General features: G+C 52.5%; 1 protein-coding gene across 1 annotated transcript in view; it reads right to left on the reverse strand.

Annotated features, from left to right (window-relative positions):
- Positions 1-635: 635 nt before the first annotated feature.
- Positions 636-26,330, reverse strand: part of ZBTB7C (zinc finger and BTB domain containing 7C) — an 83,532-nt gene continuing 57,837 nt past the window's right edge. Inside the window, exons 2-4 of the mRNA XM_044431376.1 lie at positions 12,580-13,752; positions 1,873-2,538; positions 636-782 (exon numbers count right to left, since the gene is read on the reverse strand). Coding sequence (XP_044287311.1) covers positions 1,902-2,538; positions 12,580-13,736 — 1,794 coding nt within the window. The 5' untranslated portion in view covers positions 13,737-13,752 and the 3' untranslated portion in view covers positions 636-782; positions 1,873-1,901. The remainder of the gene's footprint in view (positions 783-1,872; positions 2,539-12,579; positions 13,753-26,330) is intronic.

The following is a 26,330-nucleotide window of genomic DNA, read 5'->3' on the forward strand; positions in this document are numbered from 1 at the left end:
CAAACAGTAAACTGAGTGAATGTAACAAATATACTTATAACACACATCCCTGCTGTTCACAGTTCACAGGTTTCTGTGAAACACCTTCTACCTTCCCAATATTTTACTAATGTGCATTAAAAAATCCTGCATGTTGCCAATAATTTAATAAAATCAGTACTGGTTAATAAATACATTAATGCAACTTTTCTTTTCTCTTTTAAAAACAAAAATCTAGAACTTTGACAAAAGTTAAGGATGATTGTCCCTTGATTATCTAAGGCAAATCTGTTTTATGTGGTATCTCTCTCTCTTTGTTTCTTTACATAAAGCAATCACATAAAAATAGTTATAAATAGAAAAATTCTGAAGGATTTCCCACCCTCCCTACCACATCCCATTTTGACAATGAAACACAACAAAAAGTCCGCTTTGCTTCAAGTTCTTGTCGATTATACAGTACTCAGAATCTTTGGATATTTTACAAGGACTCCAAATCGTGAACCAAAAACCCAGAAACAAAACACCCCCCCAAAAAAAACCTGAAGGAAACTGTCATCTGAAAAACAGTAGATCAGAAAGGTGTATGTACAATTTAAAAAAAACACATAAAAGTCTGGTGGTTTTCTTCTAAAGTTCTGCTTTTCTTCCCCGTATTTGTTTGGTGCAAAGAAGAGATGCTTTATGTTGGATCTCAACAGGACTGAGCAATTTGCAGGGGCTGTTCTCATTTTCAACAGTCTTTCAGTAAGAAAAAGAGTCCTTGATTTGCCCAAGGGAACCACAGAAGTGCTGAAGAAGGCCTGTGGATGGAAAAAGAACCACTTTCTTTCACTGTTATAGGATGGAAACTTGCACCCAAGGAGAAGGAAAAGAAACAAAGCAGGGATGTACTTTTCTTTTTTCTTTTTTTAAAGAAAACCTTACAAAACTCCAAACTAATTCTTCAGCTTTGAGCCCAGATTTCCCCCGTCTGCAATGGGAGGCATTGCTTCAACAAATCCCAACGGATTTATTAATTTTATTTCTATATCCCCCAGTAGCTAAAGCTCTCTGTATTCCCCTAATGGCATTCAAAGCAGCTGCCAAAAGCCCTCTACAGACCGGGTGAACTTGCTTGCCTCACTTTGCCCCTTCTGCACAATGGGTTGATGCTGTGGAACAGAGGAACGTGGATTCCAAGGAGTAATTTTGTGTTGCTGTTGTTTCATGCACCAGACACCCCTTCCAAAACAATTTAAAAAAAAAATCCTCTGTTTTGAACTCCTGATGTTGCAGTTAATTTGAATGCCCCAGGTTCCCTTTTGTATAACATGCTATCATGGAGAACTGGACGACAAAGAAATGCTTTGGCATGGGGTGCAGAACCTGGCCCAGTCCTAATTCCAAAAAGGCTATTTTGGGTATTTTGGCCACTGGGAGCTTGAAAGAACTTCAGTGTGTCCCCGGGATCAGATCCAAATACTTTTAGTGCACTGCTTAAGCATCCTTAGGGCTACTGCAGGAGAGGAAGATGGAGAGCAAAGCAGATGGAGAAGGACCTGCTTATGGCGGATGCTTGGATCTGATTGTGGTGACTTCCCCTTTGCCCCACAAGCCTGCGGGACACTAGACAACACTGCCCGCTTCCCAAGTGTGCATCCTTATTTTGGCACAACCCACCACGTGGGGAAAAAAACCAGGAAAGGGAAAGCCAAGGGGAGAAGGGAGGGAACGGGGTGCTCCCTTTGCCTGGTAACTGGCCCAGGTCAATTTGGCCAGCTGGTGCAGCCCACTGTGCTAAGGAAAGAAAACCGACAGCGTTTTGTGGCACCCCCCACCCGCTGCCTGAAGAGGCCACTTCGCCGGACCGCAAGCTAGGCCCGGCCCTGGAAAATATGGCAGCGCACCTACCGAAAGTATCCCTTGGAAAGAGGGGCGCCTCAGTTGCTAGCCTCAGAAATGGGGCCAAGGGGGTTGAGTCCCGTCAGTCCACTGAAGCCCGAGCTCCAGGGGTCAGGGAGGGAGAAATACGGACGTGCCGAGATTCTGTCATTGTGGCCCAGCGCAAAGGCAAAGAGACTGCCGTTCCGCTCCACGTCCAGGTGCGTCCTCCCAAAGAGTTTCATCTGGGTCTCCTCAAACTGGCTCTCCAGCTCCTGCAAGCTCAGGGTGTTCTTGGCCCCATCCATAAAATGCTTTGGGCTGGGGCCGGGAAGGCACATGGCTGAACCGCTGAGGTGGCCGCTCACGTCGTCTAGCACCGGGGGCACCATGAAGCTCTTGTCATCCGGCTGGCTGTTGGGCGCAAACAGTAAGCTCGCCGCTCGCCAGGTGGCCGGCTTGCGCCCCCTCCTGGGCCGGGAGATGCGGCAGCTCTGGCGCTTGATGTGGCGGTGCAGGTGGTCCGAACGGGTGAAGCTCTTGTAGCAGAACTTGCACTGGTACGGACGGATGCCGGTGTGGATGCGCATGTGGTTTTTCAGGTCATAGTTGTGGACGAACTTGGCGTTGCAGTGGATGCAAAGGTACGGCCGCTCGCCGGTGTGCTTGCGCATGTGGATCTTCAGCTTGTCTTGCCTGCAAATGGGAGAATTAACAGTCTTCAGTCATTATCTGCTCAGCACTGCCTTGCTGGACACAGCACTGGAAAGCACATGCAACCTAGGAGGTCTGACCTCTGGCCCGTGGGCCAGACCGCGCCCCCGCGCATGCAAGGGGCGAGCCAAGCACCTCTGCAGACGGATCTCTGGATGTGGGATTTAATTCTCACTCAGGTGAGGAAGGGAAAGAGAGGACCGAGTCTTCAGGGCTAGCAGATGCCGTCAGCCAGCTGGGAAGCCTTTCGGACACAGCGGAAAGGAAGACGTCAAAGCGGGAAGAGAAGGGTGGGAGGCATCACCTCCCAGGTTTAAGCAGCCCAGGGAAGGCTGTGCTAATGCAGCACATTGGTGAAAGTGTTGAGGCTGCTGGTCTGAACTTCCCCTTTGGCTGGAACCAGCTTTCTTTCACTGGGCTGCTTTCCTTGCAGAAGTTAGCCAGTGCCGTTGCTAACACAGCCTGTCTCTTTCACAGCCACAGTTTGAAACCCAGCCTGCTGTTCTGTCTGAAGCAAAGCCGGCACGTTTGTATCTTTTTTTGGCATAAATCAAGTTAGCTACTGCAAATCACAGCTCAGTGCCTTGTCTGCAGAGGGAACCCCAGTGCTGCCCAGGACCAACATGGCTTTGGTGTTTTCCGGCTGGCCATGGCCCCTTTCCTGAGCCACACTCCTCTCCCCGAAGTAACAGCCTTTGATGGTTTCCTAGTTGACTGGGTGTCTCACCCGCTGTGTTAAGGATGAAATGCTTCTCCTAGAACCAATTCTGGCAGGAAGGGCTTAAAGCACCAATCAGTTTGGATTTTGGCCCTGTCCCCTCTTGTCTTTGGCCCTGGAATGATGTCCCACAAGCAATTCTCTTGGAGATTCCCAACTCCAAGGAACTAATACTTCCGGATCCAGTCCAAGCGGAAATATGCTACCTTGAATCTGAAGGACATGCAGAATGGACAAATTTAGGCTGGTGCAAATTCCACAGCACCTGCCAACATACCTTGGAAATCAAAAGTCTGTGGCAGGGGTGGGTAAGTGAGGGACCCCCCCCCAACTCTCTGCAGTCTCAAGAACACCCTCAATTAGTTGGTTGCAGCAAAAGCAGGAAAGAACCTGGTAGGACCTGAAAGAAAAACTAAGGCTTGGCTTCATGTCTGTATTCTAAACACAGAATGGATATCTAAAACATAATATACCTTTAAATGGACTCAGTCTTGTCTGGGAGACAAGACAGAGCTAGGACTCCAGGGGCCAAGGCCCGACCCACCGCTTTCCCAGCTAGCAGAGAAGGGGCTGCACTGGGCCAGTGCTTTAAAGAGGGAGGAAAAGGGGCTGCCAGGCTGGGGAGGGAAGGAGCCCAGAGCGCTCTTCCTACCGGCACTTCAGCCTCCCTGCTCAGTGCTACACGATGGCCAGGAGCCGCTGGCTGGATGAAGGACACCGTGCAGGGGGCCGGAGGGGCAAGTCCCCACTGCGGACCCCCGCTCTGTGCGCTGGATGCACGGAAGGCTCTGAGGTTGGAGGCACATGCGAATCTGAAGCAGGGGCACAGGACTGTACCCTAAAGGTGCAATCCTGCAGAAAACGCCCTTTGCATGTTGAGACAGGCTGCTGGCTGGGGGACGCTGGGAGTTGTGGGCCCTTTCTTCGGTCTAAACGTGTGTTGGATTCTGCCTTAGTTTATTGTTATAGGAGCTTCGGGGCCAGGATCCGCTTCGTTCAATGCAAGCAGGTGTAGCGCACAAAGATGTACACACAATCATGTCATTAATCTGATTTCCTTTAGAGTAAACCAGGAGACCAAAGGCATACATTTTAGGCTCTGTCTGGATCCCTCCAAGGACCCTGTGTGATCACCAGGAGAAAAGTGGGGGCTTCCAGGTGGTCACAGGCTTGTGGTCACATGGAACCACCATTTGGACCCCTGGCCGCCACGTGGGGGCTGCATAACCACCCCCCCCCCCGCTCCCTGCACTGCTCTTTCATGTGCCTGGAAGCATCCTGAATGGATGACATGGACTGGCCAACCTGTTCCACTTGTTTTTCAGAAGATCTCCAAGAAAGCACCTCTCACCCCAGCCAGACAACCCTGATTTTTATTCTGCTCTGATTTATTAAATGTGAGTGGGGGCCATGGATTCGAGAGGGCTTAGTGTAAAAAAATCACACACTGCTCCTCCGAGGTAGGCTAATCTGTGCAGACAGTCGGGATCAAGGTACTGGCCCTTTAAGTGGCAACGAGGGACCCAAGCTGTATGTCCGATCCCAAGGAGGTGCCACAGCAAAGCCAAGAAGGGAGCATGGACACCTCCTCTCTCTCCCGACAGCCACAGGTACAACTCAGAGCTCTCTGACCTGTTCTGGATGGAGCCCTCCGAGCACCAAGACCAGTACCCAGAGCTGCACTGGGCTCTGAGGGCCAGTAGAGGGCAGCACGAAACCACCGCGCTCTGCTCTTAACAAAGGGTCTTTTCCATCCTGCTCCCCAAAGTGCCCAGGGCTGGGGAGACGCCCAAGCGGAGTGGCCGTGCTTAGGGCTGGGGAAAAGCCCTGGCCAGCTGGAAGGAGGCACGAGCCTTATGATTCAACAGGCCTTCCTTCCTCTCTGCCTTGCTATTTTCCCTGCCACTGCACCAAGGAGGCCTGGAGCCACTGGGGAGTTCAATGCGTGCGCAACCCAGCAGGGTCGCGGGAATGGTGGTGGCGCAGGTGCATGGAAGACGGGGGCTACACGTCCCTGTGGGAGCACGGCCGGGCATGTGCGTCGGTGTGAGACATTCCAGCCTGGAACAGGGGTCGACAACACACCCTCACAGCTCTCTGAGGTTTCCGCCTGCCGAAATGGAGCTGCTCCAGTTAGAATCGGATGTCCAGCAGCAGGGCCTGAGAAGACATCTGCTCTCAACTGGGATGAGCTACTGCCGGCCTCGGTGGAGCAAGGACAGGGACCGGCCAACTTTCCAGGTGATGCTGGAGTCCGATGCCCATCACCTCCAGCCGACATAGCCAATGCTCAGGGACAACTGGCATTAATGCCACCCAGCTGGAGTCAGAATCACAGTTGCATAGTATGTTTGCTACAGAGAGCTAATGCTAATTAAAAATTGCAGAATTATGGGAACCTCCACCACAGAGGGGGGAAACCCAACTTTTCCCAGGGTTATGGCAAGAATTGTTGGCATTCCTCCCCACTTTGCTTCCTCCCTGTTACTAAACGTCGAAGGCAGGCCGCAAACCCTTCCATCCAGTTGGCCGTGGGAGCTGCTGTACCCACACCTGGTCTGGGGAGACGGAGGATATGCGTGTAGCCCTAAGTGTGAAAGGCCTGCAAGGTGCTGTCGTGACGGGACTTGTGGTGTTTCTTTCCTGTCTGAACAAGGGTAAGACAGGCAGGCCGAAGGCTGTCGGCAGCGGCTAGACATGACGGCCCCATGCGATACCAGAGACTGGGAACCGCATCAGAAGAGGCGAATTGCTCTCCTGCCCAGGTTGTTGGCTTTCCAGTGGAGCGACTGATTGGCTGCCATGATACAGACATTCGGTCTGATCCTGCATGAGACAAAGCGGTTGAGCTTGTAAAAAGTGAATGAGAGAGGGAGAGAGAATCCACCCGCACGGCGCATCCTTGCTTTCTGAATCACCGCTTGCACCGCAGGGAGCAGGTATAGCAATGCCATAACAAGCATGAGGCCTGGTCCGGTCCTTCCAGTTTACGGGTCTGGCCCGAAGGCTCTGAAGCGGGTGGGCCACTGCCAGGGGTCGGGGGTGTCCTGCCCTCCCAAGAACCCCCCCTCACCCCTCTGGCAACTGCCACGGCTGCAAGCCCTGTGGAACAGGCCGGCCGCTACTCTTTTGCAAGGCAGCCACAAAGGCTTCTGGGACCACGGCTCAGCTTGCCAAAATGAGCGCCCTTTCCAACCCTGCTCTGGCTTCTCAGCACTGTCAGTTCCACCCGCCCAACGATAATGGCAACCTTCCCACTCAGGTGCTGAGCTAGACAATCCTCAGCCGTGGCTCATGAGCCACGTGCTCCCCCCGGGGATAACCACTGCCAGGATGAGCGTGCTCTCAAGGCAGCCAAAGCGGGGGGCCGTGTGAGCAAACCGGTACTCCAAGTTCCCAATGCCTTTTTGAATCGCACCACTTCACTGCCCAGCCCTGGGAAGCCTTTGCATGTGGCCTCACATGTGGCACATTCGTCGAGAAACTGGGCCAAGGGAACACAAGAAAGGAATCTGCAAGGAGGACTAGCTGCTTCCAGCTCTGTGCTTTCTGTGCTGGCTACACTGCAGGTGTAGCCCTGGGTGCCATTTAACTTGAGCACGGACTGGGACACCTCACCCCTGCCTGGCTGAAACAAAGTCCCCCAAAACCATTCGCTCGCCTCCAGTCCCAAGAACACTGCCAAACCAGAGCAAAGATTTCTTGATTTGTAGCAATCTTTCATGCGGTAGCTAAACCCTAGCCAGAATCCGCAAGCAGGGCTGTGAAGGAACCCCCTCCCTGAATCCCAATGTTGCTCCTCGAGAGCAAGGGAGGGCTGCACATCAGAGTGGACACACCTGCTCTGCATGAGGATGGTCCCACAACGAATCCTCAACACCTCCATAAAGAGCTGGGAAAGATGCTACTCCCAAACGCTCAAGAGCGGCTACCAGTATTCGGAGTGAATCCACTGAGTCACTCCACCTGAGCTTTTTAACCCACCACTTTAGGGTGGCTTCTGCTTTTGGATTCTTTGCAGGTCAACTCCCCCCCATCTCGGCTTTTAATCCCCTTTCTCCGCTTCTGCACCTGCTCCAGCACACAACCACGAGATGGCGATGCAATACAGCCGAATTGCAAAAAACCCCGCACTTCTCATTTCAGTTCCTCCTGTCATTTCCGGGCATTGCACTTTCCTCACTAATCTCTACAAGGGGGTTTGATCCACTGCTTTATGGAGGCACTTTTTGTCCATGCTCATTGCAGAAGGAAAAATGTGTTCCTCACACTGTGCCCCCCCCGCCCAGGGGTTTGTTTTTCTCTGCAGTTTTTCCAGCATCTCTTCTTCCAGTTTAAAACCTGGACGATTGCCTGGCAACAGTGATGCATGCATTGATAACTTCCCGATTAGGCTTCTGCAACGCGCTCTACATGGGGCTGCCCCTGAAGACGGTCCGGATACTTCAATTGGTGCAAAATAGAGCAGCCAGGTTGCTGACGGGGACTGGGCGTTGTTCTCATATAACCCCAGTCCTTCGTCAGCTTCACTGGTTTCCCATTGAAGTCCGGGCCCAATTCAAGGGACTGGTTATCACCTATAAAGCCCTCAACGGCTTGGGACCTGGTTATCTAAAGCAGCGCTTGCGTCCATATATGCCCTCCCGCCCCCTTAGATCGGTGGAGGAGGCCCTTCTCCGGGAACCCTCTGTGAAGGAAATTAGGAGGGTAAGTACTCGGAGGAGGGCTTTCTCTGCGGTGGCGCCCCACCTATGGAATGTGCTCCCCAGAGAGGTCCGTCTGGCGCCATCATTATTTGCTTTTCGGCGCCAGGCCAAGACCTTTTTATTTAAATGTTATTTTAATTGATTGTTAAATTATTTATTGCTTTTATCTAACTCCAGGATGTTTCCAATTCTGTATATTTTTGTATATTGTTATTTATTTGTTGGAAGCCGCTCTGAGGCTTATGCAAATGGGGTGGCATACAAGCACTCCAAACAAACAAACAAACAAACAAACAAATAAAACTTAATAGTGGGCTTTCCTCACTCTCAAAAACCTTGTGGAAATGACTGGAAACAAGGGGGAGGCCCTTCAAACTTCCGCGAGTGAGGGCACCAGGACACAAAATAAAGGCCTCCTGCAGAGAAGGTCCAAAAATGCTGCGGAGGAAGATGGCAACATCTTGCAAAGTGCCTGCAAACTACCGTGAGTGAAGAATCGTAAGCTCTCAATCAGTGCCTTGAAAGCACAAGGCCTTGGTATAACACAACTTTTTGCAGCCCCTTCCACACAAACACACTAGGTTGGCCTGAAGCTGTAGACTCCATGCAGCCCCAGGTAGATTCTTGCTCCCTCCAGGGATGCTTCTAGCATCATTCCAGGATCTTTCAGAACCCCTCCCTGGTTCCTGAGGACCTAAGAACAAGGACGTCACTCCACCCTGGAGCAGTGAAGTCAGCACATGAATTCTATGATGAACAGAGAAGCATTTCTTTGTGTCTCCCTGAAACTCACTGCTAAATCATAGACCTAAAGTCCACAAACCTCCACTTCAGCCCACCCCCCCGCAACCTGTCTCCTCCAGATGCATGGGGCTGCAATGCCCATCATCCCCAGCCAGCTAGGAACGATGGAAGCTGCAGTGCTGTTACGCCTGCGCAGCGAGTGGAAACTCTTTGCTCCTCTCTTTTAACTCTTGAATTCCAAGTCAAAGCAGTGACACGGATGGGCAGCGGGTGCTTGGCAGTGTGCAGTCAACAACGGACCCGCATAATTGACTTTTTGCGATGAAGGGCAATTCCCTCGATGCAAGGGAGCCTCCCGACTGGGAATTTGACGTGCATCCAGCAGCTGGAGCGAAATGAGCCTGGATTTCTCACCCCATGCATTGTATCTAGATGGCCATTTTTGGCTGTCTGGATAAAGTGTCGGCAGGGAGGGGGAAGAGGATGGGGCAGCATCCGGAACTGGCATACCGAGATGGCCCTAACCTCTTCCCCCCATGACCCCAGCACACCCATGTCCCCCATTCCCAGGCATACTAGCATTTTGGAGAGTCTGCTGCTGGAGGCAGGGCAGAGGGCTTGGCCCTGGGACTCGGTGCTGGGACTCTGAAGAGTCCTGCACCCCCTTGATGATACTGGAAGGGCTTCAGACGGTGCCCCTTGGTACAATCGTGTGCACAGGTGGGCAGAAGAAAAACGACAGGGCATGCTGAGAGCTGCAGGACCTTCTTCGGTCAAAGCATAACCTGAAAAGCTTGAAAAGCTTCCGTCCGCTCATGGACAGGATCTGCCCCAGCCCTGCCGTCATCTAGATGGCCTTCCCCAGTTCCGTGAGGTCTCTTTTCGGGGGGGGGGGAGAGGGTCACCGGATCTGCACACGTCCTGGCCAGAAACCCAGGGCTAAGCCAGCTGTTGCTCCAACTGCCTGGTGAGATGCCCCGCCTTGGTTTTGTTTCTTTTTAGAATTAATACTAGACATGAAAACAACTTCTGGCTGTGTAAAGAACTGCTTTGAGATCGTTTGCTTGCTCCTTCTCTCTTACATATGAAGACAGAGCAAGGACGCGTGGCCCTTAAAGGCGGCCATGTATACACGTACATATATACTTACAAACATACATACAGAGGGGAAGAGAGCCCCTCCCCACCCCTCCCATCTCCGCAAGGCCTTTGTGGAGGAGCCGCCCTTGGAAATCCCAACCAGTATGGCAGTTCTGTGCCTCCGCAGAGCCTCGTCCAGCCTAAGAAGATTCTGGCTGCAGCGTAAGGTCACCATGTGTGTGCCAGGAATGACACACTCATTTTGCTCGCTTGCAAATGGTATGTTGCCATTTGGGTGGCCCAGGAAAAAGCCATCACCTGCCTGGGTTCAGAATGGATTGGTGAACAGTCCCACCCACAAGTCGCTACCAGCCCGGGAAGGGTATGGGTCTGTCCTTGCCTCTATCACGGCCCTTTTTATCCACACAGAACCCTCCTACCCAATGGAACCGTCTAACCTGACTGGAGAACCAGGCACAACTCCGGGGCGGTTTTATCTGTTGGAGCAGCATTTCATCAACTGGAGGCTCTCCAGATGGTCTTGGATTCCATCTTCCACCAGGCCAGCTGGGGCTGATGGCCACTCCAGTCTGAAACATCTGGAGCTCATCCGGCAAAGGAAAAGCTCCTTTGCAGCGACCCTGAGGCTAACCCTACGTCCCAAAGAAACTTCCACGGCTCATGGCAGGCCTTCCAGATGGTCATCAAGTTGCAGTCAAGCCAACTGCTGGGACAGGACCCCAGTACGGAAGGCGGGGAGGCTGCTTTCCAGTAGTTCTTGACACTGACAGGCAGCAGCTCTTGAGCAAAATTTGTTCTGAGCCCCACCTGGAGATGCCTGGAATTGAGGGCAGGTGTTCATGGCCAGAGCTACAGCCTCTCCTGTAGCTCAAGTCAGTGAACACCCATGAAGTTGTGGTGGGCGCTCCATTTGTAGGATTGAATCCACTCCCCCCCCCACCCACCCCTCAGTGCTGCCTGAACATTAGAGCAGCTCCTGAAAATACTTTAGCTCGCCAAGTCTGTTTTCACGGAAGGTGAACATACATGTGTTTATCCTGTTGCAAGGAGTTTAAATTAGGGGGTGCTAATGTTCATGCAGTTGTTCTCAGAGTCACTGCTCTGTCTAGGGGAAAGCTCCCGACAGCACGTGTCTCTGGGTTGCCCAGTTCAAGCTCCAGTAAAGCGAGGGTGAAGAAGCTCTTGCAGGCTGAGGACCTGGGGAGTCCTCGGGGGCCACCTTCCAGGGTGGGTGGGGCGGAAGGCAAAAGGGGCGGGGGCAAAATACGGGACACTTGCAGCACACGTAACAATACCAGCCAGCGGTTACTGGTGGTTTGGCTCGGGACATGGTAGGGATCTTGTCCTCCTGTCCGTCTTTCCTCTTACTGGGGCGATCGGCCCACAATAGGGGCATAAGGCCAGGTGGGTGGAGAGGAAGACCCAGGCTGAACGAGCCGTTCGCTGGTCTTACCTGCATAGGTAAGACTGACTTATGGAAGATCAGGGGTGCTAAGACAAAATGCTGCAGCTGGCCAGCAGGCTTGTGCAAGGGCCTGGTCAAAGATGGCCAACTAAAATGCGTGCTTCACAGGAGAGAAGCACAAGGATGCAAAGAAAAGTGACAGTCCCAAGACCATGCACAGCAGGTGCAGTGTTTCCCCTTTCATAACCCACAGCTTGACTTGGCATTGTAAAACCTGCCCGTCTGCAAATTAGTGGATTCTGACCCCCTTTTGCCCACTCTGCACATGAAGTCAATTTCATCCATTCATAAGGTAGTCTCATTCCGTCCGGCCCCCTTGGCCCCCCTGGCTAGGGATGATGGGAGTTTTAGCCCCAACACACCTGGAAGGCAGCTGGTTAGAGAAGGCTGTCAGAAGGCCCTTTCCTCAGGGATTTGCTGGGATACAGTTCCCCTGGGGTTTGGCACTCCCAGCCTGTCTGAGAATGATGGGAGTTGTAGTCCAACCTTAGGCGGGGGAGAGGGTGCATTAGAGTGGGACCAGGGGGATCAGAGTTGAGACCCAGAAGAGCACCCTCGAGGCAAAGGGTCTCCTTTCCCTGCCCCGATGGCCCCAGCCCTGCCTGCAGGAGCCACGGTGGGTCAGGTCTCCCTGCCTTCCTTCTGCTCCCGCTTTGGGCTCGGCATCTTCTGTGGGCCTGGCACTGCACTGCAGAACCCTTTCGAAACTGCACAAAAGGCTCTGTGAGTTAAATCGGACTGCAGAGGCAAATAAATCCCCAGGTCTGCTCTTGCAGCCAATAATTAATGGCTAACGAGCAGGGTCTCTTAGCATAATAACACTCTTGACCAGGAGCGCGGCACAGCCAGAGCGAAATGCGGATTCCCAAATCCCAGTAGACAGACTTCTGGGAGCCAAAGGGATGCCAATCGAGCCCTCTTTCTGCATACTAGCACCCTTCAAATGTATTGGACTATGATACCCAAGCTGGCTGAGGATGATGGGAGCTGTGCTCCAACATCTCAGGCCGGGGAGGCTGCGTTAAAGTAGGGCCAGGACGATCAGGGTTCAGACCCCACTGTGCCCAAGGAAGTCTCAGAGCAACCTCACTTGGTGGTTCTGCCTCAGCCCAGCCTGCCTCACAGGGTTGTTGTGAGCACGCAGGGGATGGTGAGAACAACATACGTCAGCGACCTCCTCGGGAAAAGAACAGCATTTAAAATCTGTCCTCAATCTACAGCACGGAAAAAGGGAGCACGCCCCATCCCCGCGACAGCATCGGACACATTTTTCCACGCATGCGGCAGACCTGGTGAACCGAACTTCGCAGATTGTGCACATGTATGGCTTCTCTCCCGTGTGGGTCCTCATGTGCCGCGGCAGCTTCCCGGCGCCCATGATGATCTTGTTGCAGATGGGGCACTGCTGGGACGCCTTGGGCTTCATCTTCCTCTCCTCCGGCCACCGGGGAAAGACTCCGCCGAAGTGGGTGGCGCTGAGGAAGTTCAAGTAGGCGCCGTAGTCGCTCTCGGCCTTGATGTGCCCCAGGTGGTGCACGGGGCTGCTGGCAAAGATGTCCTTGAAGAGGCTGTTGGGGAAGGGGGTGGGCAGGGGCTCCTCCCTCTCCTCCTCTTTGATCTTCCTCTTCCGGATCACCAAGTCCAGGGGCCCGCTCTCCCCCGGCTGCTCCTGCCCTTGGGCAAAGGCGCCGCAGTCCCCGTTCCAAAGCCGCGGGAAGAGATCGGGCACGAAGGGGGACAGGGCTGGCCTCCGCTCGGGGAGGCTCGTTTTGGGGTACAGGTTTTCCCGCAGGAGAGACTCGATGGAGAAGTCTCTGATCACGCCCAGAGAGCCACTGGAGCTCCCGACGGGGAAGTGGTCGGAGAACCCGCCTGGCGTTTCTGAGTAGGCCTCTTCGGCAAGGTCGGATTTGGATGGACTTTGGTGGCAGCCGATGTCTTGGACATCGGCTAGGTTCTGGGCTGCAAAGTCTTCTGCTTCCTCCTCCTCCTCCCCCTCCTCCTCCTCCTCCCCCTCCCCCTCCTCGTCCTCCTCCTCCTTGTCCTCCTCCTCGTTGCTGGGCTCAATGATTTCCAGGCAGACGTTGATGATGCACTGGATTTCCAGCATCTTGGCCGCGTTCAGGATGTGCCTGACGTTGGAGGCGGTGATGGTGAGCGTCGAGGTGTAGGCAAACTCCAGGATTGCCGAAAGTGCTTCAGGCTTGACGAAGTCTATCTCGTAAACATAGGGCTGGTCTGCTAAAGTGCCGGCAGTGAAGAGTTTCTTAAAATACTGGCTGCAGGCAGCCAGCACAGACTTGTGGGTTCTGTATTCCTGGTCCTGGACGATGAGGATGACGTCGCAGAGGAGGCCGTTGTGCCGCTGCTCGTTCAAGCCGCACAGGACGTCGCTGCTGTGGTTGGGGAAGGGGATCCCGATGAGGTCCTCAATGCCATTGGCCATGTTCTCATCTGGAGCCCTAGGACAAAGCACACGCAGAAAGCGATCGATTAGCACTGCCGCACGGCATCGGACCAGGCCCTCACCGACTGGGCGTTCTGTTCACGCAGGGGGCAGCCCACAGGACTCGGATGCCTGTACTCCCCAGCAGCTCCTGCACGCAGGCACACTGCTTCCCTCGGGAGCCACGGACAGCCCTCTCCTCCGAGAATCACCGAACCCTTTAGTAAAGCCATCCAAACTGGTGGCAATCGCTACATCTTGTGGAAGGGAACGCCATAGTTCCGTGATGCGCCATGTGAAGGACTCCGTCCTTTCATCTCTCCTGAACTCCCCACCCATCGGCATCATGGGATAAACCCTAGTGGAGTCCAGCATTCCTATTTATCCACACAGCAGGGGTAGTTGAATAGGCAGCTGCAGGGGAAACTAGCATCGCCTCTTTGTTTGATTAAAATATTGTCAGCTGGCTTCTAGCAGCCTGCACAAAGAACAGGGGCAAAACAGCAGGGCAACATTTCTGAGAGCTGAATGTCTCCTGTAAGGCCTGCTTTTCCCAGTGTTTTTCTGTAATGCCTGCTTTTCCAGGGATGGGGTATGAGGCGAGACTGAGGGAACCGGGTCTCTTCAGCCTGGAGAAGAGGAGACTCAGAGGGGATATGCTGGCGACATACAGGTATGTGAGGGGATGTCACATGGAGAAGGGTAGAGACCTGTTCTCCCCTGCAGAGGAAGGCAGGACACCCTCCAATGGAGCAAAGCTCAGGGAACCAAGGTTCAGTTTGGATGCCAGGAAGTACTTTGTGATGGTTAGGACCCCCAGGGGATGGAATGGGCTTCCACGAGAGGTCGTTGAGGCCCCATCGGTGAGGCTGTTCAAGGATAGACTGGACATGCACATGGTGGGCATGTCGTGAGCGGGTGCAGGTTCAGCTCTCCCAGAATGCCGAGGTCACAGAATTCAGCTTTCAGCTTCTGTTGGTGCATTTTCTCTCTCTCCCCAGTGCCAAGCAGCCCTTTCCAGGTATTGTGGCAGTCCTGCCATCCTGCCCCGTTCCCCACCCCCAACTCTGCTTCTCTCTCGCCCCTCCATCATTCCTGCCCCCGTTCCAGAGCCGTCCTGCCCGACCAGCCCTATCAGGTGCTCCCTCATCGCCACCCTCTCTTTGCTGCTTCTGAGAGCACATGAAGAAAATCACGATGAACACCACCGGCTGCTTCCAGATGCCCCAGACGCATCGTGTCTCGGCAGCCGCCACCACACGCCAGGCATTAAAATCCTTGCGCTGCCCTTCAGAGCCCTCCATGATCTCATCCTGCGCCCTGCTCCAAAGCCCCCCTCCCTCAGCCTCCTCTCCGTCCTCGTCTATGCTGCTCCCCACAAACGTGATGCCTCCTTTCTCCCAGTGCACTTTGGTTCCCGCCTGCACTTAATGATCCCTCCCTGCATTGCACATGCCTCTCCAGCATCCCTCCTTCGCAGGGTGCTCTCTTCCGTGCAAGACAGGCTTCGCACAGCACACATCTGCAGCAGAGGCTTTGCTGGGGGGGTGTCAACGGGGGAGGCGCAGGCTGACCTGAAGCTCTGGGCCTGGAGAGCAGCAGGGCGACCCCTCCGGCTGCAGGGAACGGGCTTCAGCCGGCCATAAGGCTGCACCGAGCAACTGGGAGCAGGCACTGGGGAAGCGCTGGCTGTGCACCCTCAAGGTGCTGGGAACACGGAGGTGGGTGGTTTTATTTTCATGCTGGGACAGTGAAGAACCTCATCAAAACACACAGGGCTTGGCAGGAGTCTCTGGTGTATGTAATGCATAGATTATAGAAACAGAGGAACAAATGGAGTCAGAAGGGGCCTCCTGGGCCATCTAGTCTGACCCCAACTCCACTCATGTAATTTCCAACATGAGGAAATCCAGTCTTTCCTTGAACACCTCACTGATGCGGCCTCCCCCACCTCCTGTGGAAGCCCATTCCATGTCCTAGGGGTTGTAATTGTCCAGAACGACTTCCTGACACCCAACCTGAAGCCCGGTTCCTTGAGCTTTGCGCCAGTGGAATGCGTCCTGCCCTCCACTGCAGGGTCATGGCCCTCCTTCACATCACATCCCCTCACATGTCTATAAGTTGCTAAAAGATCCCCTCGGAGACTGCTCTTCTCCAGGCTGAAAAGACCCAGTTCCCTCAATCTCTCCTCATATGTCATCCCTCCCAACCCGGCTACCATTCTTGTGACCCTGTGCTGAACTGATTCCAACCTAGCTATGTCTCTCCCATAATGTGGAGCCCAGAACTGGACTCAGTACTCCAGGTGTGCGTGCGCCAGAGCCGTGTAGACCAGCAGCAACACCTCCCTAGATCTGGAAGCCACGTTTCTGGCCACACACCCAGGGGTGGGTTTGCCTTCTTAGCCGCTGCATCACGCTGCTGGCTCATATTCAGCTTGCTGTTAACATTATCAGACCCAGCCTTGCATACATGTTTTGGATGGAGCTCCCATGAACCCTACCAGGAACCTGGGGAGAGGGAGCGGCCCTTATGGTTGGTGAAAGGGTGGAGCTTTCCTCTGTGCGTCTTTTAATAGTTTGCTGCTGCAGGCATTTGCAGTACCTCCCCCCCCCCCCAAATGCTTAAACAGAAGCTCTGCTTCTGGCCACAGTGGCTCCTGGAACTGTTTGGACCCTCCCCGCCCCCCAGACCAGTCCACAAAACCCAGCCACATTTTTGCCACCTGCAAATGAGAGAGGGAAAATATGTTACGTACAAAACCTGAAAAAAATTGTCACAGTGCGTTCTGAAATGCCTCTCCTACGTGCTAATACACCGCTGCCCCGCTGCGCTTGGCTTGTAGTCAGGAGTGAAATGCAGAGACTCAGCATCTTTGGCTCAAGGGCTCGATCCCTTCCGCAAAGCACTGTCAAATAAACACTGGTACTGCCTCGCCTCTCGGGAGCTTGTGGGAGAATGCAAAGCGAGTCTGAAAAGCCGGCCTCCACCCCACAGGAATGCCTGATAGAGGCAAGTTCCAAAGAGTTTTATCTCGGAGTTGATTCCTTTTTCAAAAGCCTCCCTCCCTTCCCCACCCGCACAACCTGAGACTGTCCAGAGAAGGAAACACATTTCCTCCCCTAAGCTGGGAAGGGACACGGTATCTCAGACCGAGGCTGGAGAGCTGCTCTGGAGAGGGACGCCGCTGCTCCCATGTTGCACTGTCTGGAAGCCCGGATGCGTGCAAAGGCACTCCGAGCATCCAGCCCATGGGCACCCCAGCCGTCCGGCTGTGTCAAGCCCAGGCTGACCTGTAGGTCTGTGCCACGCCCAGTACGACCTGCTGGAACCACATGCCCCTTGCGCATTCAAGAACGCGGCGCCTTTACTGTGCAGCCAAACTGGAACTGGGTTAAGCACATTGTCGGGATGGAGAGTCACAGGACGGGACACCCCACTGCTGGCCATGTCCGAGTCTCTTTATTAATGGCGAGAGTGAATTACCAGGGAAGACCGAATCGCCTGGAACCGTGGTGAGATCACTCAGCCCCCCTGCAGTTACGTACGACAGCAGGCTGCTGGGTAGTGGGTCTCACCGCCAACTACAAGCTTTTAGAACATACACAGAGTGCTTTATAGATTCTGAGTCACGTGGGCCCAGCAGCTGGGCAGTTGATGATGGAAGAAGGGGAACACAGCCAGAAGAAGGTGAGGGGTCTGCAGAGGGGACTCAGTATCATGGCGTTTGATTGCAGGAGATCAACACAATGATCATGTGATTTTTGTGAGTCTTGGCATGCGAATGGGGGTGATGGCGACGCTGTTAACCTGGCAGCCTGACCAGCTCGTACTGATCGGCACGACAACAGCCCTGGCAGCTTCTTGGGGAAGCCATCAGGTCCCACTTCTTAAGGTAACAGCAAATGCCAAACAGGAACCTGGCTTGGAATTTTGGGGTGCTTCCTCAGAAAGGGGTGCGGGTGTTTTATAACACAAAGACGCATAAGCAACCCTCTTCTGCCAGACTTTATCTGAATTTTCCCAACACCACCCAGCTCCACGTCCCATTCACTCACTCAGTAAAATCTTGGAAGCTAAGCAGGGTTGGGCCTGGGTGAAATCTGGATGGGTGACTTGTGAACTGCCCAGAGAGTTTCGGCTCTGGGCAGTATAGAAAGGCAATGTAATAATGATAATAACGGGGCTTCGAAAAAGACTCCCTTGAATGACTGGCTCGTGGATTGAACCCTGGCTCTGCAGGCCTTCCACTGAGACCTGCTCGCCATAGGAAAGCAAAGCAACCCAGCTTATTTAAGTCAGGAAGCCCACCAGCATTTCTGAAAGGTTTTTGCTTGCAGACAAGCCTTCGATAGTCAAGAAGGAGACAGGGGGATAGCTCAGCCCAGAGAGCCCAAGACTGGCTCCGCAGGACTGACTGGATCAATAGGCCAGAGGGAATCTCAGGAAGCGAGATGGTTCGGTAGCGAAGCCCGTGAGACTTCGCTGAAGAGAAAAGACTCAGGGACAATTCTGTGATCGGTGCCAATTTCAGGACAAGCTGCCCACCTCGCGGTAGGAAGACAAAGATGCCGAAGGAGAAGCTGGGGGCTTCTCCTCTTCTGTGGAATGAACAAAGACACCTTAAAGGAAATGAATGCTCCATCTTAGAGGAAGGGGCTTAAGAAGGAGCCAACCCCCGACAGTGACAACGCAGCAAGCTTCAAACACTGAAGCTACAGTATGGAAGCAGGCATGGAAATTGGCAGGTCCCCCCACCCTCGAAAGGGCTTGCACAGCCTCTCTCCAAATATGACATTCTGCCTTCATTCATGTTTCCTAGGGACTTTTCCAAACCTACACAAAGAGTCTTGGAAGCAAGCCAGATCCTTCACCAGTGAATATAGCCAGCTAATTCTATTATTCTCCCATCTCTGTATTAAGCAGGCAAGGAGTGTGCACATGTTAATAAAAGCGTTCTATTCTATTTTAAATCGGAGCATCTCAGCATCAAGGGAGCCGCTTCTCCTGGTCACATCAAATTCTGGTCAGAGGGAAATAGGGACCTGAGCTAATGTTATTGTATGCAGTGTTTTATTGTGTGTTACAAAATGAAACCTAAACCGTGCCTTGAAGCAGGAAAGAAAAATGAAGCAAGATCGCTTTAAGCAGGTGGTTTGAGGAGAAAGGGCCAAGTAATACACCCTGATTCCTGATTCTTGGGTGAGCTCTGGCCACTGAACTGCCAGCAGGACTCTGTTCCCGCACTGCTCCCCACTGCACCAGCCCAGCCCTCTTCCGCTTCCATCCACCTTTCCTTCTTTGCACAGACCTTGCTCGCCTGCTGTCTTTGCTCGGAGCACCTACCCTGCGGTTGACCCAAGGGCTGAGCCTAAGCCGGCCTGAACGGGGCGGTGGCGGGGGCCCAGCTGTGTCCCCGAGGCAGCAAAGCCCCGGACACCCCAGGATGCTCCTCCGATACAGAGAAAATGCACAGACAATGAGGTGCGGAGGGACAGACTCGGCTGGAATTTGTTGCTTCGGCATTTCTGTGCTTCCCTGTGCAGGGAAGCCCACTGTGCTCCGCTAGGGATCCTCGCTTCTCCCAGGCCCTGATGCGGCTGGCGCAGACATGCACACGGTTTGCCCAGGGAGAATGCAGCCCAGATGGGCAGGAGACGGGCTGCCCCGAAAGCAGGTCCGGGCGGACAAACACGGTTAGCCTGCAAGGGCAGCTGCTCCCGCTGCCCTCTCTGTGCCGCCTCCCAAGGCCAGCTCGATCCCACGCAGCCCCTGCCAAGCGGAGGCTGGCGGAGAGTGGGGTGAGCATGGAGAAGGGAGATAAGCTCAAGGACTTTGCCGCTGATTGATCGCCCAAGGGCAGGAAGCGGCAGGCATGAGAAAACCCCTCCCACGCTACCTTGGAGTGGGAAGAAGGAAAGAGGCCGTCTCCCTGCTCGCCCCCCTCCCCCCCGCACCTTTAAAACACAATGGCAGCAGTAACACATCCCTGCAGCCATCAGTACAGAAGGGGCTTTGCCACCTTGAGACCAGATCCATCTTCCCCAGTGATCTGTTTCCAGCAGAGGCCAGCCTTAAGGTTCTGACAGTGCCAACCTGGGCATGTCTGTTCAGCATCAGAAGCCAGTCCTGCCACCATTTAAGGGCACTGATTACTGAGTGTGTACTAACCCAACATGGCCCCCTCAAGATGTGCTGGATTACACCTATCATCATCCCCAGAAAGCATAGCGAACCTGGAAGATAATGATACTAAAAGCCAATCATTAACTCCTTCTTCTGAGCACTGTTCTGTGGCCAAAATGACACTCTCCAAGATAAAGAAGAAAATACAGTAGTAGGCTTGGGGGAGCACATCAGCAGAATTAATATGCCCCCCCATGCTCATCCCTACCATACTCCAGGTCAGGTAGGGATGCTTCAAGAATTAATTCTTTACGATCACAAAAAATGTCTTTAAGTCCACACCTCTTGGACTAAAGGTCAGACTGGAATTTAGTCACACAACAGATTTTGCGCTTCTCCAGAAGCAGTTCTTGTGGAACTGCCCCATGGCTGGGACTGGGGCAGACTTCAGCAGGTTGGCTGTTGCTGGGAGAAACCCCTTCCAGCTGCAATTCCTTTGCCAAAGGAACTGCACTGGCTGCCTATTCACTACGAGGTACTATTGTACAAAACTCTAAGCAACTTGGGTCCTGCAAACATAGAAACAGAGTTAGTCAGAAAGGGTCTCCTGGGCCATCTAGTCTGACCCCCAGCTCCAACTGACTCCACTCATGACATGCCTATCACGTGCACGTCCAGTCTATCCTTCAACTCCCTCACCAATGGGGCTTCAATCGCCTCCCATGGAAGCCCATTCCATACCCAATGGTTAGATGTGGTTCCCAAGTGGTCTCCCCTCCAAGCTCAGGCCAGCCCCACACTTGCTTAGCTTCAACACAGTTAACGCCTTATGTGCCTTCAGACCATACTCTGGGCTGGAGAGAGCAGCTTCTCTTGCCAACCTACCAACCAGAGGACAGTCTCCTCTGACCTATGCCCTGACTGGAGTCCACTGGGAGAAGAGCCTTCAACGCACGACTCCATTTTCGCTGAACTCCCTTGCCTCCGGTATTCAGGCAGGCGCCAACACGGTGCGTTTTTTGGAACCCACTGAAGGCATCTTGGTTCTGAGAATCCTTCCTTATCTTGCTTTTAATGCCTTGCTTGTACTCTTTATCTGCATCATCTTTTTATCATTCTCCACTCTGGACTATGTGCAGCTATGACATGGTACACAAACCTTGCAAGTAAATAAATAAATATTTAAAATTTAAATAGATTCAAATACATATTTGAGGATGGATCTTTACTTTAAAAATAATTGTTTTTGTGTAGCAATGGAATAGAAAGGAACTTCAGGTAAAAACAGACTGGAAACAGATTTGACTATTCTGCCAACTGCTCAGTGCCCCTGTACAAATACTCGAAATACAAAGCTGATTCCCTGGATGGCTGATCCTAATTAGATCTTGAATGAACATTATGTAATGTGCGTCAAACATATATTGATACCGTGTCGCATTTTGGGCCAGATCTTTCTCTGAGCAGTTCACCTATGCTGCCTCCTGTTCAGTTCACCTATGCTGCCAGGTAACCTGCAGGGGCAACACCTTACCGACAGTGAGAGAACTGCATTACGAACCCACTGATTATGCCTCAACTCTTCTGGCCATCTGCTGAAGAACAACACTGACACGACTCGAGGAAAAAGACTTTCCTTTCCCCCTTTGCCAGGTTGACAATTCAACAGCTGTGTGCTCCTGCAATGCTGGACCAGTGGATGCAGCCAGCCGAGTGCTTGGAAGCGACCGTCAGTTTCATGCCCTGCAGGAGGAAACTGGCAGAAGCTTCGAGAGGAATGAAGGAGATATGAACAGCCGGCCATTTCCTTCCCTGGTCCCTCCTCCTCTATCCACTAATGCCCATTAGAAGGCAAGACTGTGCTTCTTCCCAGAGATAACTCCCCCCAAAATAGAATCAGTGGGCACGACACTGATTCCAAGTTAGCGTGTTTATTTGGTGTCATGGAGGATTTAGCAAGCCCACAAGTCAGGAAGCTGGACAAGAACTTTCTTGTTTCTAGCAATCAAGAATATAGCACACATAGGAAAACTCTTGATTCCACTAAGAAGCAATGAAGTCCAGGGCCACCTAGTTCCAGCAGACAAGCTGGAAAGGGCTCACCTGGAAAGGGTTCACAGGAGGGCAGCAAGGATGATCCGGGGACTGGAACAAAGCCCCCCGGGAGGAGAGGAGAGGAGAGAGGAGAGGAGAGCGTGGCTCCCATAGGCACAGATATGACTATGTCTCTTGGTGCCACCAGACTCTCTGCTCCTTCTGATTTGTAGCAAAACAAAAGATGTTCTCTCAGAAATGCATTTTCTCCTGGAGGATGGCATCCTGCAAAACACACTCCAGGATATTCCATTCCAAAGAGAGGTTTGATGCACCCCTTCTGCCTTTTACTTAGGGTCTAGGACCAGTTGCTTTCCTTCTTGCTCCTCCAGTTTGTCTTCTCAGAAATGGATGTTCTAGGACCAGCAACACTCATTATGGCACAGTTTATGAATGGGAAAGTAGCCCGATGGCAGCCATTTTTTTGAGAGTTCTCACAACCCTTTTTTGAAATTCCAAACTTGCCTGCCAACATATGAAGTCTGGGGACCCCTGCTCTGAACTGACTCTCTCTGGGTGTAAAACAGCTCGATGTAGCTTCTACTGCCTGTATTTAATTTAATTTAATTTATTTTTATTATATTTTATTTTATTTCTAGCTCAACATCTCAAATTGTCTCCAGTTTTGCTAACATAAAGGCTGCATAGTTTGTCTTCACTTCTGTTCTTTTCCTTTCAAGCAACCTGGATGTTTTGCCTAGGATGAAGATAGTTTTGAGTAACAGCTGGATTTTATTTTTTTTATTGTTTTTCAAAACGGGCTTCACTGCTCTTTACTTCTTCTTGTTCCCAGTGGTCCACAGGCAGGTCCAGGTGAAACCTGAAACTATCACTTCACCTGGTGGAACCCAGCTGGAATGTTTCCACTCTCCACTATCTCTTCTGAGGTCTCTGGTTGGACTGGCCAACACCGTGACCTCTAATATTTCTCTTTCTCCTATTCTCCCCCAACACCTCAACCAGCTTTTTGTAACATCTTGCCCAGTGAAGATCTGGCAAGCTCAAAAGCTTACACATATTCCTGACCTCTGAGCTGGCTCAGTCAAGGTATCACACAAATATTCGATGATGTAGACCAATATTCAGTGTGTATGTAGGAGGAAGCTTCCAACCTGACATGTCCCTTTCTGGGATCTCTGTACACAGACACCCAAAGGCCTCCACTCTAAAGCAGGGGTGTTGAACATGTCTAGCCCAAGGGCCAAATTCCCTTTCCGAGGCTCTCGGGGGCCACATTCCAGAGTGGGCGGGGCCAAGGGCAAAAGGGGCGGGGCCAGGAACATCTGTGTATTTGAGTTTTATATTCTTACTGCCAGCAACTAATGCAGGGATGAGGCATTTTTTACTTTTCAGGAGAGGAACTGTAAAAACCAAGCAACCACCAAATGGCTGGTGGTCTAGAAAAGGGACTAGGATGGAAGGAAGGGGGTGGGTTATCTGGGGACCCAGATAGTGGCTGGATTTGGCCTCTAAGCCTGAGGCTTCTTACACCTCTGCGTTCAAGAGCTGGCCTTTTCCCTCCTGCTACTCCATATGCCTGAAACTCCCTCCCAGAACATCTGCTTGAGGTGATTTCTCTTCCTCCCTTCACATCTCTGCTCAAAACACACCTTCTCCATGGAGCCTTTAAAACAAGCCACTAGTCCCAGTACCAAATCTACTGTACCTGATGACTAAGCACATGCAACAGAATTCCTCTCCTGTTTAGGCCTACCTCCATTTCCTCCCCTTCCTTCTGTTTTCTTCCTTCCGTTGATTTACAGATTGCAATCTCTTTGGGGCAGGGACCTGGCCTTCTCAAGCTCTGCAAACTGCCATGCACTTGGAAGACTGAGGGGGTCATGATATCCACCTGAAAGTACCTCAAAGGCTGTCACAAAGAGGAAGGTCAAGATCTCTTCTTGCTGCTGCCAGAGTATAGGACACGGAATAATCAATTCAGGTTGCGACAACCCAGATTCAGGCCGGACATCAGGAAAAACGTCCTCACTGTCAGAGCAACGCGACAGAGGAACCAGCTGCCTGGAGAGGTGGTGGGCTCTCCCACACTAGAGACATTCAAAAAGAACCTGGACAGCCCTCTGAGCGGGATGGTGTGACTTGGTGTCCTGCAGCAGCAGGGGGTTGGACTAGATGGCCTTCCTGGCCCTTTCGAACTCTGCTATTCAGTGATACTATGATTCTATGATACTGTACCAATAATAAAAACAATACTAGTAATCATCATAGTAATGTTCTTTTTGGTAAGCTGATACTCATTTGTTACAAACAGCTGATTTGCTGGACCAGATTCCACACTGCTGCCTAAAAATAATTTCAAATAAATTAAAAAATGGCCGTGCCGGAAGAGACCCGGTCTGTCCGGCAGGCCTCCCCCGCAGCCACCTGCACATCAAGGACTGTTGAATGGGAGATGATCTTTGTAGAGGTTTCAGGAGAGGATTTTTCACCAGAGCGGGGGAGAGGGAGCAGACAAGACTGTGTGCACCTGATCAGAAAGAACTTTGGTGGGGGAGAGTCCCTCCTTGAACCGCTTACAGAACTGCAGCCGCCGCTCGCTGAAAATAAACGTCCAGCTTGCCTGTGCAGGGCTGGGGCTTGAAATTCAAGCTCCCAAGGGAAAAACAACATGAAGCAGCCCAGGATCCATTAATCCACCGAGACGCCCACTCCCCGAGTCACAAAGCATCCCGAGCGAGGCCGGCTCATAAATCTCCTGCTACGCCTTGCAAGCGCCGCAGACTGACAGCCCTCGCTTGGCCTCGCCTTTCGCTTCCCGCATCCTCCCGGCCGCCCCGCCAGGTCCGGCCAGAGGGAAAACCCGCCATTGCCGCTCCTTCTGGCATGTGGCAGGCCGGCCAAGCGCCTCGCTGCAGCCTCCCCTGGACACACCCCGGAGACTCTGTTTGTGAAGCCACCGCCGATCCCACCCTGGCCGCTGCGGTGGCTTTCGCCTCCCAAGCCACAGTTTCTGAGACTCGTCGTGGGGTCTGTTTTGCTCCCACCCACTCCTCCTTTCAGCTCTGGCTTCTGATCCGCCATGAAAAATGAAACACAACACTTGCAGCCGGCTCTCTTAAACAACCCAACACCCACAACGAGAGACAGGAAAGGCCAGGAAAAGAGGGGAAGAAAACTAGCAGGGGGGGGGGAGTCAAATGGAGTGCTGCTTCTCAGGGTTCCCGTGAGCCGGCCGGCCCCTTCTGAAGGATCCTCCGTTCCAATCCCTCTGCCACCCTCGTTTTTCCGTGTGTCCCCCACGCAACAATCAGCCCGGCTCCTGTAGCTATGCAGCATGCTGGCTTCTCAGTGGCTCGTCGGCAGGTTCTTTCCCAGGTACTTGCAGGATTTCCACAAACCTTGCGGCCCCACAAAGGCCACGCAGAACCTGAGAGCAGATGTGGAGTCGTTTTAGCAATGTAATGAGCCACATTCACAGAAGGAATTTGCTACCCGTTTATAGAATATTTGAAGAGGTTCCTTTTTCTAAAGCTTTTCCATAATTTAAAGCAATCGTTTTCAGAATGTGCTCTGAATGGCGCATCTTGGGGTTCTTCAGGGACTTACCAAGTTTGCTTGCAGAAGAAGCTCAAATTATGGCATACAAACATCTTGGAAAGAAACACTGATTTCCCTCTACCATATGCAAGCTGCAGGAGGCAGTTTAGGGGCAGTTTAAATTATTTCTATCTGCATTTCAGCTAAACCTAAAATGTTTCCAAGGCAGCAGATGTTCTAAAAATAACAAAAACCATTTAAGAATCCAGTGATGATGCAGGGAAGAGGAAAATAGGTAATCCAAAGTGTGGACAGGTCAGGATGGGTACTCCCTTCCCCACTGGATTACTCTAAAGCAGGGCAGGGCTTCCTATTCATCTTTAGACTGAGAACACAGGAACACAGAAACAGAGTGACTCAGAAGGGTCCTCCCAGGCCATCTAGTCTGACCCTCAGCTCTGCTCATGACATGCCCACCATGAGCGTGCCCAGCCTATCCTTGAACACCCTCACCGATGGGGCCTCAACCACCTCCTGCAGAAGCCCATTCCATACCCCTGGGGTCCTAAGCCTCAGGAAATGGCGGTATCTCGCGATGGCGATGGTTCTGATTCTGCAGCTATTGGAAGAACAGGACCAGGTGGGATACTGGAGATACTGCCTCTCGAAGATGTGCTTTAACTCCATGGCATTTGACAAAAAGAATTTCAGGCATGGGTTCCCTGTACTTGCGCTAGACTAGAGCAAGCAAGACCCAAAAGAGGGCTGGCAGTTCGGTCTTTAAAGCTGCACCTGCTTGAAGGACGCAACCGGATGATGCTGTATCTTCTGGCCACTGCAATTCTTTCCTAAGCAGGCATTCCCTTGAGTGTATGC

The sequence above is a fragment of the Varanus komodoensis genome, unplaced genomic scaffold (genome assembly GCF_004798865.1).
Source record: "Varanus komodoensis strain SLA01 unplaced genomic scaffold, ASM479886v1 scaffold22, whole genome shotgun sequence".
Classification (NCBI taxonomy): domain Eukaryota; kingdom Metazoa; phylum Chordata; class Lepidosauria; order Squamata; family Varanidae; genus Varanus; species Varanus komodoensis.